The sequence below is a fragment of the Patiria miniata genome, unplaced genomic scaffold (genome assembly GCF_015706575.1).
Source record: "Patiria miniata isolate m_02_andy unplaced genomic scaffold, ASM1570657v1 HiC_scaffold_2, whole genome shotgun sequence".
Taxonomy (NCBI): domain Eukaryota; kingdom Metazoa; phylum Echinodermata; class Asteroidea; order Valvatida; family Asterinidae; genus Patiria; species Patiria miniata.
Window position 1 is genome coordinate 7,050,895 of NW_024037058.1, and position 20,463 is coordinate 7,071,357.

General features: G+C 42.6%; 1 protein-coding gene across 1 annotated transcript; it reads right to left on the reverse strand.

The window, feature by feature from the left end:
• Nucleotides 1-826: 826 nt before the first annotated feature.
• On the reverse strand, nucleotides 827-20,421 carry LOC119726210 (elongation factor Tu, mitochondrial-like). Its single transcript, XM_038197810.1, has 11 exons — nucleotides 20,318-20,421; nucleotides 14,140-14,186; nucleotides 8,429-8,597; nucleotides 7,349-7,515; nucleotides 6,737-6,841; nucleotides 6,192-6,353; nucleotides 5,405-5,537; nucleotides 4,398-4,502; nucleotides 4,023-4,174; nucleotides 2,934-3,069; nucleotides 827-1,003 (listed from the first exon to the last, which is right to left on the reverse strand). Exons 1-11 carry the CDS (start codon nucleotides 20,358-20,360, stop codon nucleotides 864-866), a joined length of 1,359 nt encoding a protein of 452 aa, XP_038053738.1. The 5' UTR covers nucleotides 20,361-20,421; the 3' UTR covers nucleotides 827-863.
• Nucleotides 20,422-20,463: the final 42 nt, after the last annotated feature.

Below are 20,463 nucleotides of genomic sequence, written 5' to 3' on the forward strand. Positions count from 1 at the left end.
CGTTCCCACTGTAACTTGGCAGTATTTTTCTTGTTTTTCACTTCAGTGACCTGGGTTCGAGTCCCGCCCGCGCCATCAAATTCAGATTGGGTTTTCTGTCCCTTCTTGATTCTGTGGGTTTTCCCTGAAATATTGCGGGGTTATCCTCTCACCTGTAAAACAGGTTTTATATTCTCCCTCTAGGTTTCATAAAGGCAGCTTTATGCTTCATGTGAATGCGAAGCCAGGCAAACACGAGTTCGCAGGGCAAAAAGTAGTCCGAGCATCACCCGTTGTCCAACGGAGCCCTAGCTCCACAACTTATGTCTGATATCTCAGCAATGCACATTGTGTAGGACCCTGCGCGCCAGCCAATTGGAGTTGACTTTAGAAATTGTGACGTCATTTCGATCAGAAATATGGACTAAGTTGTTGATTGGTCAATATGGCTTACAGGTTTTTGTAATACAACAACGGGTTACAGAAGACCCGATAGAAGGCGCTCGCTGAATTGTCAAAATTGCGAGGTCAAGACACAGTCTTGTTTTGCGTAATTAATCACCGAATCTGCTCGCATATCACAAATGCTTTTCATAAACTACGCGAACAAGTGCCGTGATGTCGCAAACTCACATAAGCGTTCTCTTTGGCGCTGAGAATGAACCAGCCTGAAGGCTTCTGAATTACCTTGTACTGTTCAAAAACCCTTAGCTTTACTACCAAAACTAATTTAAAAGCACAAATGTACAACTCTTGACATTGTAAAGACCAGTTCATCACACTCCAGAAATATGTTTAACATGTAAATCCTAATTCATGAATTACAAAACACAATTGTGATACAAAAGGGGAATATTTTCTGACACAGCAAAACCTAACTTGCACTAGCTCTTTTCAATCTGCGGGAGGATTTCGGTGATGATTCCCGTGCCCAGCGTGATCCGGCCGTCACGCAGGGTGAACCTCTGGCCCACCTCCACGACCATGTTCTTCTGTAGCGCCAAGGTCAGGCTAACATCCTCTCCTGATCGTTTTTTTTTGGGAAAAAGAAAAATGATTTCTTTCATTCTTTTTTCCTCCGCCTCATTCCCTTTCATTCTATCTTTATCCACCTTAACACCCCTTTGTTCCTTCCACTGCCCCATCCCCTCTCTTTATTTCCTTTGATCTTTACCTACTGCTACACTCCTTTCGTCCTTCCCCCATACCTCATTCATCTCTTCACAAGTTCCCTTGATGTTTTTCCACTGCCACACTCCTTTGCTCCTTCCCCTACCTCATCCCCTCTCTTTATAACATCCCCTCTCTTTGCAACATCTCTTTTTGAAACATCCCCTTTCTTCACAACATCCCATCTTCCGAAATACCCCATTTCTTTGATCCTTCCCCTGCCTCATCCCCTCTCTTCACAACATCTCCTCTCATCGCAGCATCCCCTCTCTTCGCAACACCCCCTCTCTTCGCAACACCCCCTCTCTTCACAACATCCCCTCTCTTCGCAACATCCCCTCTCTTTGCAGCATCTCTTTTTGAAACATCCCCTTTCTTCACAACATCCCCTCTTCCCAAATCCCCCATCTCTTTGATCCTTCCCCTGCCTCATCCCCTCTCTATGCAACATCCCCTCTCTATGCAACATCTTGTCTCATCGCAACATCCCCTCTCTTTGCAACACCCCCTCTCTTTGCAACACCCCCTCTCTTTGCAGCATCTCTTTTTGAAACATCCCCTCTTCCAAATCCCCCATCTCTTTGATCCTTCCCCTGCCTCATCCCTTCTCTTCACAACATCTTCTCTCATCGCAACATCCCCTCTCTTTGCAACACCCCCTCTCTTTGCAACATCCCCTTTCTTTGCAACATCTCTTTTTGAAATACCCCTCTCTTCACAACATCCCATCTTCCCAAATCCCCCATCTCTTTGATCCTTCCCCTGCCTCATCCCCTCTCTTCGCAACATCTCCTCTCATCGCATCATCCTCTCTCTTCGCAACATCCCCTCTCTTTGCAACATCTCTTTTTGAAGCATCCCCTCTTCCCAAATCCCCCATCTCTTTGATCCTTCCCCTGCCTCATCCCCTCTCTTCGCAACACCCCCTCTCATCGCAACATCCCCTCTCATCGCAACATCCCTCTCTTCGCAACACCCCCTCTCTTTGCAACATCTCTTTTTCAATCATCTCCTCTCTTCACAACATCCCTTCTCCCAAATCCCCCATCTCTTTGATCCTTCCCCTGCCTCATCCCCTCTCTTCGCAACATCTCCTCTCATCGCAACATCCCCTCTTTGCAACATCCCCTTTCTTTGCAACATCTCTTTTTCAATCATCTCCTCTCTTCACAGCATCCCTTCTCCCAAATCCCCCATCTCTTTCATCCTTCCCCTGCCTCATCCCCTCTCTTCGCAACACCCCCTCTCTTTGCAACACCCCTCTCTTTGCAACATCCCCTCTCTTTGCAACATCTCTTTTTACAACATCCCCCCTCTTCACAACATCCCCTCTTCCCAAATCCCCCATCTCTTTGATCCTTCCCCTGCCTCATTCCCTCTCTTCGCAACATCTCCTCTCATCGCAACATCTCTTTTTGAAACATCACCTATCTTTGCTACCCCCTCTCTTTGATCTTTACACACCTGAACACTCTTTTGTTCCTTTCCCTGCCTCATCCCCTCCCTTCACAACTGACCCCCTCCTCTGATCTCTAGACTCCTTTGTTTTTTTCACCTCCCCCCCCCCCTTCTCCACTCAACTTGTTTAACTCTTTTGTGCTTTTCCTTCTTCCCATACATGCTTGTGTGTTCCTTACTCAATTGTCTGTAACCCTGACATTTCTTTTGCCATTGACAAAGATCCTGCTAGCAGGTAAATTACTCCATTTCTTTTTTGAATTTCTTAAACTTGCTAACTTTTACGTTTTATCTTTGCAGATTCATGTAAATGTTGGAAGACGTACCTGGCATGACCATTTCTTTGCCCTCAGGTAAGGTGATTCTGGCCGACGTGTCCCATGTATAGGAGAACATGACCGGAGTGAAGTTGCTGACAAACGGCTTGTGTCTGCCGCCCTCGTCCTTTGTGAGAATGTAAACCTGACCAAAAACAGGACAAGAATGTTAACTATTAACAATTGCTTCGAGGGATATTTTCTGGCCTGTTTCAGCAGAGGGGAAGACAGCCCCACCCCCCAAAAAATTTGTGAGGTACGTGCAGAATGAGTTGCGTAGAAATCTTCCCCTTTTCTTGACTATTTTGGAAATTCAACGTTTAGAGCTTGTGACGTCAGAGTTCGGCCACAGCTTTTGACTGGTCAATAGCTGCGGGTTACCGAAGACACGATAGAAGGCACCCGCTGAATGGTCAGAATCTCCAGGTCAAGACGCAGTATTGTTTTGCATAATCTGCACGCATATGGCAAGCGTCTTTATAGGTAGAACACCAAAATATGTGTGCAGCCCCAATGTGAAGTGGTTTGATTACAAACATCTTGTTTTTGACGGTGACCCGATTGTTCAGGGCCATGAACCTGAGGCACGTGTTGTTGCTAGGGCCTAAGGGATAAGGTGATTGATACCCGTGACATTTGTTACAAACCAACCAACCAACCAACCAACGGAGAGACATGAGCATTTCTAGAGTTGCTTTTCGCAGCTAAAAAGAAGGGGGGAAGGGGGATTCTGGCGGTGACCCGATTGTTCAGGGCCATGAACCTGAGGCACGTGTTGTTGCTAGGGCCTAAGGGATAAGGTGATTGATTGCCGTGACATTTGTTACAAACCAACCAACCAACCAACGGAAAGACATGACCATTTCTAGAGCTGCTTTTCGCAGCTAATAAGGAAGGGGGGAAGGGGGATTCTGGCGGTGACAGGGCCATGAACCTGAAGCATGTGTTGTTGCAAGGGCCTAAGGGACAAGTTGATTGATTGCCATGACATTTGTTACAAACCAACCAACCCACCAACCAACCAACGGAGAGACATAAGCAACTAAAAAGAGAGGGAAGGAGGATTCTGGCAGTTTTAAGGTTCTGACTATAAACTACCTGTGCTTTGATGTGGTTGTTTGCTTTGTAGGTGTTGGGTCGGCACAGCATCATGCCTCGCTTGATCTGATCTCGCTTCACGTTCCTGACCAACGTACCCATCTGGTCGCCCGCCTCTCCCTTGTCAAGAATCTTGTGGAACATCTCGATGCCTGCAGAGAAAACCAAAAGAAGAAAAGAGTAACGTCCTAATCTTCTGAACTTCGCAACCCTTCAAGTTTTGCAAAACCACTTTTGCAAACCCACTTTTGCCAATAGAGTTAGCACCCACACTTTGAATTCCGCTTAAGTAATCTTCCGTGGAGTATGGATAACACTTCAAATCACTTGCACGATTCTTTAATGCAGGCCTCCCCTTTGAAAATGCCTTCATACCTGTAATAACAGACTTAATCTTGGCGTCCTGCCCAATAAACTCTACTTCTTCATTCTTGGTGATGTACCCTCTTTCGACCCTGCCGGACACAACGGTGCCTCTTCCTGTGAAAACAAAATGCAAATGTCAGACAATTCTTTTTAGATTTTGTTTGCAAAAAATTTTTTTTGCAAAAGGCAACATTTTCCAGCCAACTTCTGATATACGGTGGGACGCCGCTATAACGAACATCGTGGGATCCACAGAAAATGTTCGTAATAGTGATTGTTCGGTATAGCGATTTTAAGCTGCCGGTGCTCCGGTACTCACTTTTCAATAAATGGCACTCTTCATAACTTCACCCTGCACGCCCTGGAAGTTACTGAAAGACAACTTCGAACATGTGCGGACTATTGAATTATGTAATTACACAGTTTTGAGCTTACTACCTACATTGATGGGTGGCTTTCCCCTTCTATGCCTTGGGGAAATAATAGCCACTTGTCGCTCTTCTGTTGACAGTTTTCAACAACAATGTTCAGTTGGTTTTGTACACAAAAATCGGGAGCCAAGGATGATGTTTGGTATAGCCGAATGTTAGGTATGGCAGTGTTCGGTATAGCGACGTTCCACTGTACAGCCAAACCCCACGAATACTGACAGTATCATTTTAACAGTATTTCTACGATATTTCTTGCCAATGGCCAATTCAAGATCAACACACAGTCCGCCTCCACAGACTTCACGGACTTTGTGTGTGTACAAAAGGCACGAGGGAGAAGCATGTTTAGACATCATCCGGAGGTGAGTCGAGGCAATCTTGACGTCTTAACCCGTCAGCCATGCCTGTGTGTAAAAACAGCCAGTGCGTGTTATCACGTCCTCCGACGCTAACTGGTTAAATGGCAAATTACACAGTACTGAAGGTAACAGGGACAGGAAAAAATGTCACACTATGGACCCTAAATTTGTAGAATTACCAAAATGGTTTTCATGATATCATAACCGTTTTACATAGAGTTTTTACCTTCTATCGAGTAGACCTGTTCGACGGGCATTAGGAAAGGTTTTTCCAGGTCGCGGGGAGGGAGAGGGATCCACTCATCCACGACTTCCAGAAGTTTCTTGACGGACTCGACGCCAATGTCTGGACTCTTATTCTGCAGGGAATTGTGTCAAAAATTTCACTTCATTTGTATTTGTGCTATTAAATCCTGGCAAAAATCTCCTAAATGAGTACGTAGATTTAATATTTCATATGTTTTCACAGATGTTTAACTTGTTCTCCTTCTTCCAATATGATATTTGGTTTCATCGTGAAAATCCTTTTTTTATATTTGTCTGTTAACTGTCTTTCTACTTTGAGTGTCTGCATCCCTCCAACAAAAAAGGCTTTAATTTGAATAACTTTTTTGCCTGTAATGCACAAACTGACCCGCCAGAATTATCTTCAGGCCAAAACATTCAAAATTTGTAAAATAATTATTCCATAACTAAATGTGGTATTTTATCATTTGTTTCTTGTTCCGAACTTTTGTTTGCTAGAAAACTAGTAAATAAATTGAGTTTTTATTTTGATTAACCCTTACTGCCTAGAATGATTTACAAGGAACCATACCCATCCTGGCAAATTCCAACACCTGGGAAACTGCACACACATACTTCTGACTTTGATTCTGGAGGTGTGCCGACCCAATGTAAAAGACTGTCGGTTTAGGGGTACTGTACCCATCCTGACAGATTCCAACAAAACATGCCGTTGGGGTTTGATGGGTTGAGTTCTGTTAGGGTTAAGATAAGGTAAACACACCCACCTCCAGCGCACACAGAGCTGACCCGATGATAATGGGTGTGTTCTCGCCGTCGTAGCCGTACTCCGACAAAACGTCCCTCATCTCTAACTCTACCAGCTCCAACATCTCAGAATCCACCGCGTCTGCTTTGTTGATGAACACCACTATGTGGTCCACTCCGATCTGAATAACAATGATGGGAATTCACATTTAATTTGGTAAAGGTTTAGCAGGGATTTCAGGGACCGATTGAAATATTTTAGCCAACCCTTAAAAACGCTGCCCCGGCCGTAGTATGAGTCTGTGCAAGATCTGAAAAACAGGTATTTTCCCCCCCTCTAACATAATTGTGGAGAACCATGTTTTAATGGTTACAGTGTCTGATTCATGTGTGTTGGTGAATGGTTTGTGGTCTTGAGCAGGACACTTTACTACAACTGCGCCTTCCAAGCAGAAGTACACCTGGGCAGTGGATCTTTGTGTTTGTTGTGTTTGATATTGTTGTTGTCTGTTGTTTGTTGCTGTTGTTGTTTGATGTTGTTATTGTTACTGATCTGCTGAGTTACCTGCTTAGCAAGCAGCAGATGTTCGCGGGTCTGGGGCATCTGTCCGTCGGTGGCAGCCACTACCAGGATAGCCCCCTCCATCTGAGCAGCTCCTGTGATCATGTTCTGGAGAAAAAAACAACATCAACTTGCTACATCAAGCCCCCAGTCGATGAAATACAAAATATTTTTCAATAACTCAACCCATCAAAGTTCAACAGCAAGTTTTGTTTAAATCTGTTGGGATAGGTACAGTACCCCTAAAACTGATGGTCTTTGACACTGGGGTTGGCATACCTCCAGAAACTAAGTCCAACAGTGTGTGTGTACAATTTCTCATGTGGGTGTTGGAATTTGCCAGAATGGGTATGGTTCCTAGTAAATTAGGCTGGGGAGATAAGGTCAAGGACAAAATGTCCACACGACATTCATTTTCAAACTCATCAATGTCCCACATGGAAAAATGCTGAGACGACGATATCGGAAGTTAAATGTAGGGGGGGGGGGGCGGAAGTAGGGTAGTTGGGGGTGGTCGGCGGGAAGGGGGTAGTGGGGTTTGCAGTGTTGCCCCCACTCTTGTTTATTTAGGTTAGGTCAATGGGAAGCAAGTAGTAGGGAAGGCCCAGTTCTTACCTTTATGTAATCAGCATGGCCCGGGCAGTCAGTGTGGGCGTAGTGCCTGTTAGGCGTCTCATATTCCACGTGGGCTGCGTTGATGGTGATACCACGCTTCTTCTCTTCGGGAGCTTTGTCGATCTCGTCGTACTTGTGATACTTGGCATTGCCTTCCTCAGCAAGCACTGGTGGTAATATCAGAAAGTACAATAATTATGAAAAGTGATTTACATGCACATGTAAGACAAGGTCTGATGGACTTGAAACTTGGTAGATACATTGTACATTTGTATAGAGTCCTATTATTAGAAACTGATCTCAATGATATTCAGGCCCTTTTTTCCTTTCTCTTTTTGGGAGCTTTGCCAATCTTGTCATACTTGTGAAGCTCTGCATTGCTTTCTTCAGCAAAGAAATTTTTGAAAAGAAATGCATTTTTTTTTTAATATGTGACATGTTCCGTCAAAATCAGACTTTTCTGGGCACAAGGTCAAACATGAGAATTTACATATTGTTAAAATATGTGCATTTTCCTTTTTAAAATGTGGTAAAATTTTTGAAACCGGTCATTCCTGGGCAAAGTTATGCTACTTTGAAGTTCATTGTGTCGAAAAGTAGACAACGGAGAAAATGGCCACAAACGTCACCAAACAGACATTTCTTGTAACTGATGTACAAATCATCAAAAATACTATATTTAGAGTTCAAATTAGGGTTTCAAACGTTTATAGAATATTTTAGACATGTTCAGGATTACAAATATGCAAAAATTAGAAAGTAAAAAAAAAACAAATCACCCCCACAGCGTCTTTTTGGCCCTATCTCAATTTCAACCTCTGCCCAGAAACGTCTGCTTTTGACAGAACAGGTCAGACAAGGTGTGGCTGTCATGAAAGTTGGTAGGCACGTAGTATGGAGTTCTGGTTTGCACATGTTTTAGGACCAGTTTCTGTTAAGTCTCATTAATATGAACCAATAACAATGATGTTTCTCCCTTTTTAGATGGAGGGTGGGGTTGGGGGTGGGGTGGGGGGGGGGGCTTTCATTGGTTTCAGAATGGGAAAGAGATATAGTGTCAGATGTTCAGTGCCTCATTACCTTTTGTGATTGCAGCAGTCAGCGACGTTTTCCCGTGGTCGACGTGGCCAATGGTGCCGATATTGACGTGGGGCTTCCGGCGCTCAAACTTCGCCTTGGCCTCGGCGGCATAGAGTGGCGCGGCTACTCTGGAGATGTGTCTCGTCTGCAGAAGACATGGCTTGGTGTTCTGCAACAACCACGAAAAGACAAATGGTTGTTAAAGGGAATATACATCATTTGCTTTTGCTGTAATTTTCAGAAATGGATGGAATTGGGGGGTTGGAAATATAGAGCAAATATAGTTACACTGACTTTTTTGAGGTTTTGGGTTCGAAAATGCTATAAAAAACCAAGAAAAACAATCATTTTCTTGTAGTCTGGTTCCCTGACTCCATATAAGAAGAAACAGAGCATACATACATTGGGGAATTGTAAGGTCAGGGAACCAGTCTAGCTGGCTTGTACCCGTTCATAGGTGTGTAATCGATTGCAAACAAGTGCGATGGTCAATTGGGGCCAGTATTTGAAAAAAAGCCAGTGTTTTCCAACGCTGGTCGGCCAACCAGCGTTGGAAATTGATACAAAAATATCAAAATTTGATACAAAAATATCCAAATAAGTTGGCAGCGCTACTATTTGGCAGCTCCACTTCAGGCTCCGATCTCTGACTTTGATCGACCTATTCTTCTGCAATTTCTATCATGATTTTTACACCAAGATACAGATTAGGAACTGCTGATCAGCATGGTTCGCCAAACTTACTGTGATATGATCCCATTTTGGAGAATATTTGGGATCTTTTTCTGGACATTGCTGTGTACTTTGATCATCAGTACAGCAGCCCACGCTCCAGCTTCCACACAACACCGATCACCAACAATAGCGATCAAGAAGACAAGCACTTACAATGGACCACCACCAACAACAGCAATCAAGAAGACAAGCATTTACAATGGACCACCACCAACAATAGAGATCAAGAAGTCAAGCACTTACAATGGCCCTGCACCTAATCCTCATGGTGAATGCATTGTGCCTCAACACCTACATGGATTAGCCAATTGTCAGCAAGGGACAGTAATGATGACTTCTGCCCAGGCATTCTGTCTTCAATTAAAGTACCAACCTACAGAGCTCTATTCCCTGTACCAAGGGCCTGATTTCTACACCACATGTCCACTCCAGCCACAGATATGCAGGAAAATCACATATGTAAACATCAGACGGACACCATGCATGATTCATGCACCAGTGGACGTCACAAAGACAGATGACCCTCGAAAACGCACAACTCTACGCAGACGATCTCGTAGAGGTTGCAAAGCAGGGATTCACAGAAGGAGGCCAACTCCCCAAAGTTTGATTCCAGTAATTATTGGTTATGGAAGACAAACTTCTTTTTCCACTGGTGAATATCATCCGGACTATCTACACAATGGATCTGCGAACTGTTGCCAAAGTAACCTAGTGCAGCTTACTGCAAACAAGACGGCGAAAGCAGAACATACTACCTCCTTCTGTATGCTCAACGCAAGATCTCTGAAAAATAAAACCAACGCCTTCGTTGACTTTGTTATCGACAATAAATTTGATATTGTTGGTGTCTGCGAGACATGGCTATCCGCTGACGATGATGCTGTAATTGCAGAACTCAACCCTGGAGGATACACGTTCAAGCACATACCAAGGACAGGTAAACGAGGTGGCGGTGTCGCCTTTCTATATCGGAGTGATTTAACTGTACAAATCCATCCAGCCCTTGATAATATCAGTTCCTTTGAACTGATACAGATGGATATCATCCAGAACTCAAACGCTGTACACCTGGTCGTCGTCTACAGACCTCCAGGATCATCAACTCCTTTCAAAGATTTTCTAAATGAGTTCTCGGATGTACTGGACAACTACCTTTTCAAGAAGGCCAGTTTGATTATTTCCGGAGATTTCAACATCCACGTTGATACAACTTCACCTGAGGCCAGAGGTTTCTGTGATGTTCTAAGTGCATATGGCCTTGAGCAACACATCCGTCAGCCAACCCATATATGTGGCCACACTCTAGACCTGCTTATTTCACGGAAAGGGATCGACCCCACAGGACTGTCTGACATTGACATAATCGGTGGTATTTCTGATCACTCCGCCCTTACTTGCAACCTACATACTCCAAGTATGCGAACTGCCCGGAAGTCTGTTGTGTCACGAAACATTCAGTCTATACAACCTGCTTGCTTCATCGAGGATTTGAATGAAGCGTCATTCACAGAGAAATGCACTGTGAGCAACGCAGATCTGGCTGTCGGCAGCTACAACTCCATTCTGATAGCTACTTTGAACACACATGCTCCTGTCCAACAACGTTCAGTGAAAATTCGACCAAATACTCAATGGTACACCCAGAAAATAGCAGATGGAAAACTTCTTCGTAGGCAGCTTGAAAGGAAGTGGCGATCTTCCAAGCTTGAAATACATCGTCAGTTGTATCGCCAACAATGTCAGCGAGTCCAATCGTTAGTTCGTGCTGCAAAAACAGGGTACAACTTGAAACGAATTAACGACTGCTCAGGTGACACGAAAAGACTGTTCAGAGTTGCAAGCGATCTTTTGAACAGAAAGCAGCCTTCCCCTCTTCCAACACATGTTTTCGCTGAAGATCTAGCTGCTCGTTTCAGCAACTTCTTCACCAGCAAGATAGAATCTATTCGTGCCAGTCTGCCAGCCATCAATCAAACATCTTCGTCACGTAAAACTCGTGCAGTCTTAGACACTCTTGCTCCTGCATCTACAGATGAAGTTCGCAACATCATGGCAAGGTCACCAGCAAAGTCATGTGAGTTAGACCCGATCCCTACCTCTCTTCTAAAAAAATGTATGTCTGCCATTACCCCAGTCATCACTAACATCATCAATGTGAGCTTGGATACTGGAGTCGTTCCTGAAGTCCTAAAGAGAGCGATTGTTCGACCAACATTAAAGAAACCTGGTATGGACACAAATTCCTTGCAGAGTTACCGTCCAATATCCAACCTTCCATATCTCTCCAAAGTCTTGGAACGTGTGGCATTCTCTCGTCTCTCAGATCATTTGCAGGAACATTCGCTACTTGACAGCAATCAATCAGCATACCGTTCAAATCATAGCGTAGAAACACTTCTCACAAATTTAACGGACAACGTACTTCAACAAATGGATAATGGAAACATCACAGCCCTTGTTCTGCTTGACATGTCCTCAGCATTTGACACGGTAGACCATCGTATCCTCATCGATCAGTTATGCTCGTTGGGAGTCAGCGGAACAGCTTTGCAGTGGTTCATGTCCTATCTGACAAATCGCTCTCAGCGTGTATGCATCAGAAATGCAAAGTCTGAAGCTAGCCATCTTGCTTATGGTGTCCCCCAGGGATCAGTCGGTGGTCCTCTCTTGTTTTCAATATATCTTCAACCTGTAGGTAATATCATCAACGCGCACAACATCAAATACCATTGTTATGCTGACGACATACAGCTGTATGTTTCTTTCCCACCATCTGCCATTGCTATGTCATCCGCAGCAAAACAACTGGAGGCATGCATCAAACACATCAACACGTGGATGGACTCTAGCGGTCTAAAACTCAACCACTTGAAGTCTGAACTCATTCTTCTGGGCTCAAAGCAAATGCTTGGCAAGGTGGATACGAAGGGTTTTCATGTACAAGTGGGTACTAGCAGTATCTACTCATCTGCCAAAACTCGCAATCTTGGTGTCATCTTCGACACCAATATGTCCTTCCATGACCACGTTTCCCATGTGTCTAGGTCAATCAGATACCAACTTCGCAACCTTGGTTTTGTTCGCAAGTACCTGAGTCGGAATGCAACTGAACAACTAGTCCACGCCCTCATTTCTTCACGCCTTGATTTCTGCAACTCCATATTTGTAAGCCTCCCTCAACAACAGCTAAATAAACTGCAACGCCTCCAAAATTCCGCAGCCAGACTAGTCACTCTCACCAAGAAAGCATGTCACATAACACCTGTCCTTCAGTCTCTTCACTGGCTGCCCGTTGACAAACGCATCACCTTCAAAGTTCTGTTGTTGGTCTACCACGCAGTCCATGGCTCCTCACCAGTCTACTTACAAAACTCAATACAGGCATACCACCCCCCACGCAGGCTTCGATCATCAGACTCCTCCCTTCTTCAAGTTCCTCGATCCCGACACTCTTGGGGTGACCACAGCTTCTCTCACGCAGGCCCCACTCTCTGGAACAGTCTACCCCTCTCTATCCGTCAAGCTCCCTCTTCGATCTCCTTCAAACAAGAACTCAAAACCTACCTGTTCACATCCTAATCTCCTCTTCGGCCTGCACCTTGCAATTCATATGTCTTGAACCTAGCATTTATAATTTGTAGTTTTTGTCATTTATAATTTTTGTCATTTAAGTTTTGTAGTTTGTGCTTACTCTTTGTATAGCGCCATGAGCGTCACCTAGTGATGGACCTGTTTGCGCTTAATAAGATGCCACTATTATTATTATTATTATCACTTTCCTTGGAAATGACAGTATACCAGGTGTCATGATTTTACAGGATGCTTTACACTGTCATTCACTAACAGTCCAGCAAGGTATTTCAAAATGATTTGGTAGTTTTATTTTTTGACGTTTGCAAATGTTGTATTTTCCCTTTAACATCAAATGTACATTGATGTGAGATTGTATGGGCAGCTTTTGTTATTTGAATTCAGTGACAATGAAGGTTCAAAATGTCTACTTATATATATCGCAGGAAAAATTGTATTCTGTTCCTGTAGATGTCTAGATATCCTGTGATTTTCAGGCGAAGTTTTCAGGGAGTTCGTCCAACAATGACTGCTGAAGTTGTCAGGGGTCATGTACCAATGACCTTTTGATTTTCCCCGGTTATTAACCCCATGCGCACGGGAAGCGGTCATGGCCGCGGCCGCTAATCCTCATTGGAATGCAGTTGCCAGCTGTGGTATGCCGTGGCACACGGCTAGTGGGTAGTTCCACAGCTGCTGCTTTTGTGCAGTCCCGCTACCACACAAAGGCTGTGCAGTCATGCGGGCCACTTGCTCTATGTGTGGAGGAATGTCCCCATTACACCCCGTCCTTAAGGGGTTAACTACATGAACTAGGTAAATATACTCCATTGTGAAAAAACAGTCCCGAATTTTGATTCCCTTCAAAACAAATTTTCCCCACATGTTGCCATTACCGATGTGCGGCTCACAATATGGAGGACGTCCAGTATTTTGAGCCACATGTATGCAGCTAAGGCCAAAAAAAAAAATAAGTCGGTCACTGATCAGCGAGCGCGTCGATTTTAATCATGCGCGTCAATCTTTTTTTTCTCCAAAATGTTCCGCGGTAGCTCCAACAGCGCCCTCTATTTCCGCACCTCCTCAATTTTTTTTACCAAAGAGCACCAAGGAATGGGAAATTGCACCAAGGCAAATGATCGAAAGCACCAAGGCAAATTATGGAGGACACCAATGTACATGAGGACACCAAAAAAGCAAAATAGTACCCACCTTGTCTGTACAATCCAAGATTGAAGAAAAAAAAAAAAAAGCAAAAAAAAAAAAAAAAAAAGCCGCGTGGCCGCGTCAATTCCGGAACTTTGGTCTGACCAGAGACCAAATAATTTTTTTTTTTAGTTTAAGTATGAAACAACCGTTACTAATATTTTGTTAGATACTGTTAAATATTTCTTGCAACTTACTCTGATGGCACTGTCCAGCAGTCCTTGGGTGAGACTGCTGCGAACACCTAGAGAATAAATTAAAAGTAACCAAAGGGTCATTCCGTGTCAATTCAACACGATTTTGGACAGATTGAAACGATATTTGGTGTGTTGATTGGCCTATATGAGAAACCCCCACACTTGAATTTTTTTTTTTTTGTAGTTTGGTTCTTTACATTTTTGCAGGTCAGCGAAATTTTTACTAACTATGACCTCCGAACATTAAATACTTGAATCTCCAAAACTATAGCGCCTACAAAGCCAAGTTGTACATCATATTTAAGCTCTTTGAATGGCCTCCATTTCATAATTAAACCAAAATCATACAATGAAGCGCAGAGAAAATGTGTAACAAAATGACCTTTGACCTTGCACTACGAAAAACAATATGTGGGTCATTCCATGCCAACTCAACAAATGGTGCACACCATCACCTCTTGGATTTTTTTCTTTTTTGGTGTACTGAAAGATACTTAGGAGAAATGCAAATTCTGAAAATTTGGGGTCTCTACGACTTTTCGTTCTTGTGCAACAGCATTTTGAAATTTGAGGTGGGCGGGGCCGGGCCAGGGCGAAAAGTGCGTTGCGTCACGAAATTCAATGTTAAAAGGGCCATATATTTAAAACTATACCCCCCAGACATTTCAAACTTGATAATCTGGGCTATTTTTTGTTGTAGATTTCAAATATTTAAACAGAAAGAAAGTAGCTTGTTTCATTTTTAAGTTAGAGGGGCCCCAAAATGGCCCAAAACTCATCTGGACCATTGTTTGGGGGGTGCAAGTCAAAAATTGAAAATATTTTTTTCACCAATTTTTTTGCCTGTAATAGCCCCCAAACTACATGTACTTTCATGTAAAATCTTATATTAACTTCATTGAATGAGATACATTTGTATAGCCCTTGCAAAAAGCAAATTGTCTATTTTTACGATAACTTGACCCCCCCCAAAAACCAACATCAGACATTCTGCACCAAATTTTGCTTCACATATGTTTGAGGTTGGTCCTTAGTGAAGTCCTCTGAAAAGTTTCATGTTGGTGTCTAAATGTCTTCAGTGGATAGCTGGGCTTTATAAAGAGTCTATATCTTACGATGCTGGTTCTGTAACATACAAGTACATGTACATGTACTTGTATTTTACGAAACCAGCACAACAAAAACCCCCGACTGTTGAAAGACTTGGGTCAAGACTACCCATTTCCTGCTCAATAAACAGTTGCTTGTAGACCTACATGTGCATTATATGCAATTTAGGTTAAATGACTTGAGAGTCCTATTCTTTCCATGTGCTCATCACACAGCATGCATGTCATGTTTGTAGTATTATCCAGTTCTCACTTGCACAGCATAGTGTAGCACTAACCTGAACCAAAGAGAAGTGATTCAGTTTGAGTTGATCTTAGTTTTCATTATAGATAAGGGGAAACCTAGTTCATCCAAAGAGTTACATGAATGCTCAAACTCATCATGCACCAATTGTAGTAGCTGACCTCAACCCAGGAAAAATGTTTGTGTGGTCTATGATGATGTTTGGTACATTGCTATTGTAGAAGATGTATCACAACTTCATGAGGATGTATATGTCCACTTCACGTTGGTGTCTAAATGTCTTCAGTGGATAGCTGGGCTTTATAAAGAGTCTATATCTTACGATGCTGGTTCCGTAACATACAAGTACACGTACTTGACGTTGGTTTTTTGGGGGTCAAGTTATCGTAAAAATAAACAATTTGCTTTTTGCAAGGGCTATATCTCATTCAATGAAGTTAATATAATCAACAAATACTCTCTTTTGGCCACAAAGAGAGGATAAATGTAAACTAACATTCCATTTGTTGATGTGTTGTGTTGCGTACCAACACCAGAACTTCTACATAGCGGTGGAAGGCAAAACAAACTTAGTGAGCCAACCATCATGCAACTCATTCAACTTCATCAAAACTACATCACAAGGAATGCATAATTTCACCTGTGAAACTGTGAACAATTATATCAACTGATCAAAAGTCTACATGTACAAATGTAAGCTAAGTTTCATACCCAACTTATTCTTTATGTACCGACTGCTGTTATTCTATGTACGTGTACTTGTATGTTAATGAACCAGTAGTTTCAATTGGGGGCTATTACAGGCAAAAAATTTGGTGAAAAAAATATGTTAAATTTTTGACTAACACCCCCCCCCCCCCCCCCCCCCCCCCCCCGAACATTGGTCCAGATGAGTTTTGGGCCATTTTGGGGCCCCTCTAACTTAAAAATGAAACAAGCTACCTTCTTTCTGTTTAAATATTTGAAATCTACAGCAAAAAAATAGCCCAGATTACCAAGTTTGAAATGTCTGGGGATATAGTTTTAAATATATGGCCCTTTAAACATTGAATTTCGTGACGCAACGCACTTTTCACCCTGGCCCGGGCCCGGCCCCGCCCACCTCAAATTTCAAAATGCTGTTGCGCAAGAACGAAAAGTCGTAGAGACCCCAAATTTTCGGAATTTGCATTTCTCCTAAGTATTGTAATGAAAATAGGACTTCATCATTACCTTCCTCCCCACCTTCTATTTTTGGTTTAGCCTGCCCCTCTCATCCATCACACCCCTGAGCCGAGTGTGTATCAGTCCAGCCAGGCATGCAGCATCTTATTTGCATAATTCTATTGTAAGCCCCATGTGCATGGAATTTGAACTAGCCATGTGTGCTTCAGTCTGCTGGGTGCTGTGCTAGGGATAGGTTGTCTGTGGAGGGCTGTGCAGGTTTTGTCTGGGCGTGGCAAGGAAAGACCTTGATGTAATGACCACGTAAGTTGTAGTGCATGACAACTTTTAAATCCCCCCTGGGTTGGGAGTAGAGTTATATGGTGCTTTTACCATAAGCTACCCCACTCACTTGACCATCACCGAGCCCCGCCCTTTGTAATTTCTCATAATTAATTGTTTTCCTTGCAATTATTTCTACAACAAATTCCTTTATTCTTACTTTAATTAAAGAACTTAAATTGTAGTTGCCCCTAAAATTAGAAGTAATTACTAGAAATAAGTAGACGGATCCAATCTTTCTTAATAAATTTATTTACTTGAAGCCCAAACGTCTTCTCTCTCTACCCAGTTATTTGTTTGTCTCGCTGCGGCACCTGACCACGCTACAATTGGTGGCAGCGGTGGGATTCGAACCCACGCCATCGAAATGACTGGTGCCTAAAATCACTGGCCACTTCTGTGTCCCAAACATCATTAACATTCATCTATGTTAATGTCTGGTGGAACAAAACTAACAAAACTAACAAAAGCAAGGAGTCAAATCGCCCTTTCTTTGGAAGAATGCACGCAAATCTTCCTTTTTTTTCTCCACAATTATTTTAAAAGTAATTTTTACACACTAAGGCGGAGTCAATCTCCTCTCCAACCCCAGCATTTAAGTTATTCAACCTCGCCTACCTTACAATGAACAAGATTTTGAATATTAGTATGTTTTTAAACTTATTTTAAACTACGATTAACACTTGAGCCTTTGTTTCTCTGAAAAAAGGAATCCCACCGCTGCCACCAATTGTAGCGTGGTCAGGTGCCGCAGCGAGACAAACAAATAACTGGGTAGAGAGAGAAGATGTTTAGGCTTCAAGTAAATAAATTTATTAAGAAAGATCCGTCTACTTATTTCTACTAATTATTACTAATTACTTCTAATTTTAGGGGCAACTACGATTTAAGTTCTTTAATTAAAGTAAGAATAAAGGAATTTGTTGTAGAAATAAATGCAAGGAAAACAATTAATTATGAGAAATTACAAAGGGCGGGGCTCGGTGATGGTCAGTGTGAGTGGGGTAGCTTATGGTAAAAGCACCATAACTCTACTCCCAACCCAGGGGGGATTTAATTAAGTTGTCATGCACTACAACTTACATAGTCATTACATCAAGGCCTTTCCTTGCCACGCCCAGGCAAAACCTGCCCAGCCCTCCATAGACAACCTATCCCTAGCACAGCACCCAGCAGACTGAAGCACACATGGCTAGTTCAAATTCCATGCACATGGGGCTTACAATAGAATTATGCAAATAAGATGCTGCATGCCTGGCTGGACTGATACACACTCAGCTCAGGGGGTGTGATGGATGAGAGGGGCAGGCTAAACCAAAAATAGAAGGTGGGGAGGAAGGTAACGATGAAGGGCTATTTTCATTACAGTATCTTTCAGTACACCAAAAAAGAAAAAAATCCAAGAGGTGATGGTGTGCACCATTTGTTTAGTTGGCATGGAATGACCCATGCTTCAAATTCCGTATTTTTTTCCAGATGTTAGGTTAAGAACAGGATGATGTAGGCCTAAACAACAATCTTGGAAAATTTTGTGATGGGCGCTCGTAAAGTTTTCAAGTTATGATTTTTTAAAGATAGCAATAGCATGTCCAGGAAAAAGTAACATTAAAGGTTTCGTTTGACTTTAAATTTAAAGTTTACATGGCATGGGTTTGGAAGATTTGTAAAGGGATTTTAACGTTGGCATGGTTGGAGTATTTAAACGTTTAACATGTTTAAACATTTGGAGTAATTGCAGAATACCCCGCCACTCGGAAATACACCCCTAAAATCTCTGGCTATGAGGTTGGAATCATGGAAAAGAAACAATTCAAGTCCATTGCTAGCTACGCGGTTACTGAGTGGGGGTCTTCTTGAGAACGAAGTAACACAAAATGAATGGGAGTTGCTGAAAAAAATTCTAAGTCCAAACCAACTACCCTGTTGCCGGCTACGCGGATACGAAGTGGGAGTCCTTATAAGTTATATGCTTGAGTCTACGACATGTACGAAGCAACACAAAAGTAATGGGAGTTGCTGAAAAAATTCTAAGTCCAAACTAGACCTGTGAACGTGGCTATATACATAGCCACGCTTCAGTCTATAGTGAAAACAGTCTATTGTAATCCGCGGTTACTAAGATGGAGTGACCGTTCTAGCCGAATTTCGGCTAAATTTGACAGATTATTTGCATACAAAAATGAGTTGTACAGAAAATCAGAAGAATATTTTTTTCGGCAGAATTATGAAGATGAAGGAAAATGAAAAAGATTAGAGAAATATGGCACATTTGGTTTGAAAAACCTTCATTTTTTTGAAAGAAACCTGAAACAAACCCTTTCACAATGGAACAACAATATTTACTGGGTGATTTGGCAGTCTTTCGAAGTGGATTTAGCAGAATTTTATATGGTATTAGGGTCATCCTGCCATGTAAGACGTTTAGTTGGGTACCCACTGGTGATACTCCTACCGTATTGCGCATGGGGACCTCGGGGTACCAGAGTGTCATGCCTGTCTTTGATTTTCTGATCATTTTGAAAACATTCGTTGTGACAAAGTTGTGCCGTACTTTACATCAAATTTCTTGGCAAGGACAGATCCAACACTCGCGTAAATTCACAGGAAGCCCAACAAATAAGTGATTTTACCTATGGGCAAAATTAAACATGATTATATGTTATATTATATCAAAAGATAGAATGCTTTCGCTTGTATTTACCCGAGGGAAGCGTGTGGCGTTGTATACAACGCCACGTTCACGGGTCTAAGTCCAAACCAACTACCCTGTTGATGGCTACGTGAATACGGAGTGGGAGTGCTGCAGTGGAGCATGACGCAATACATACATGTAGCGCTGAGAGTGAGAAGGTTTATTTGAGGGCAATCAACCGTGACTCCGTAGCCGGACGGCTACGAGCCTACGGCATGTACGGGGTGCATAGATCGAGTGGCAGGGTATTCTGCAATTGTGCCAAACATTTATGTGTAAACTTCTGCTTTTCAAATCCTGCTTTTTTTTTAAAAATTACATTTCCATTTTTTCTAATGATCTCATTCAAGTCAAGGTAAATCATGGAGGAAGGTAAATAAAGTCCGAGAACCATTCGGTTGGTAGTCTGGTCCCGAGACGATCCTGACGTCGAATATTGTCAGTTCATGCAGGTCAGGAAACCAGACATGTCAGACGGCAAAAATTTGAGAAAGACAACCAGAACCAACCATCAAAATTTACTGCGATGGCAGCTTTCATGATGAAAATTAACTAACAAATTGGTTAACACAATTATGCAGTAAACTAAGTCATGGAAATTCATATTATTATTTTGACACAAAAGCAATAACATGGAGATATAATTACCTGACAATGTACTGCACAAGCGGTACGAAATCATAGCGGCCATGCTTTCATAACTTCAATCACGCACGTTTAAATATACGCAAGAAATGGTACATAAAACAGCTGTCGGTTGAAACCTTATTACTTTTTCAAGAATGTTAATTCGT

What these genes read in the sequence shown, in the direction of transcription:
- LOC119726210 (XM_038197810.1), bottom strand. Translation starts at nt 20,360, where the DNA reads ATGGCCGCTATGATTTCGTACCGCTTGTGCAGTACATTGTCAG. An exon ending in ACAACCACATCAAAGCACAG is followed by an intron (nt 3,070 to 4,022) that starts GTAGTTTATAGT and finishes GTTTTTGGTCAG; the next exon opens with GTTTACATTCTCACAAAGGA. An exon ending in CAAAGAAATGGTCATGCCAG is followed by an intron (nt 1,004 to 2,933) that starts GTACGTCTTCCA and finishes AAAAACGATCAG; the next exon opens with GAGAGGATGTTAGCCTGACC.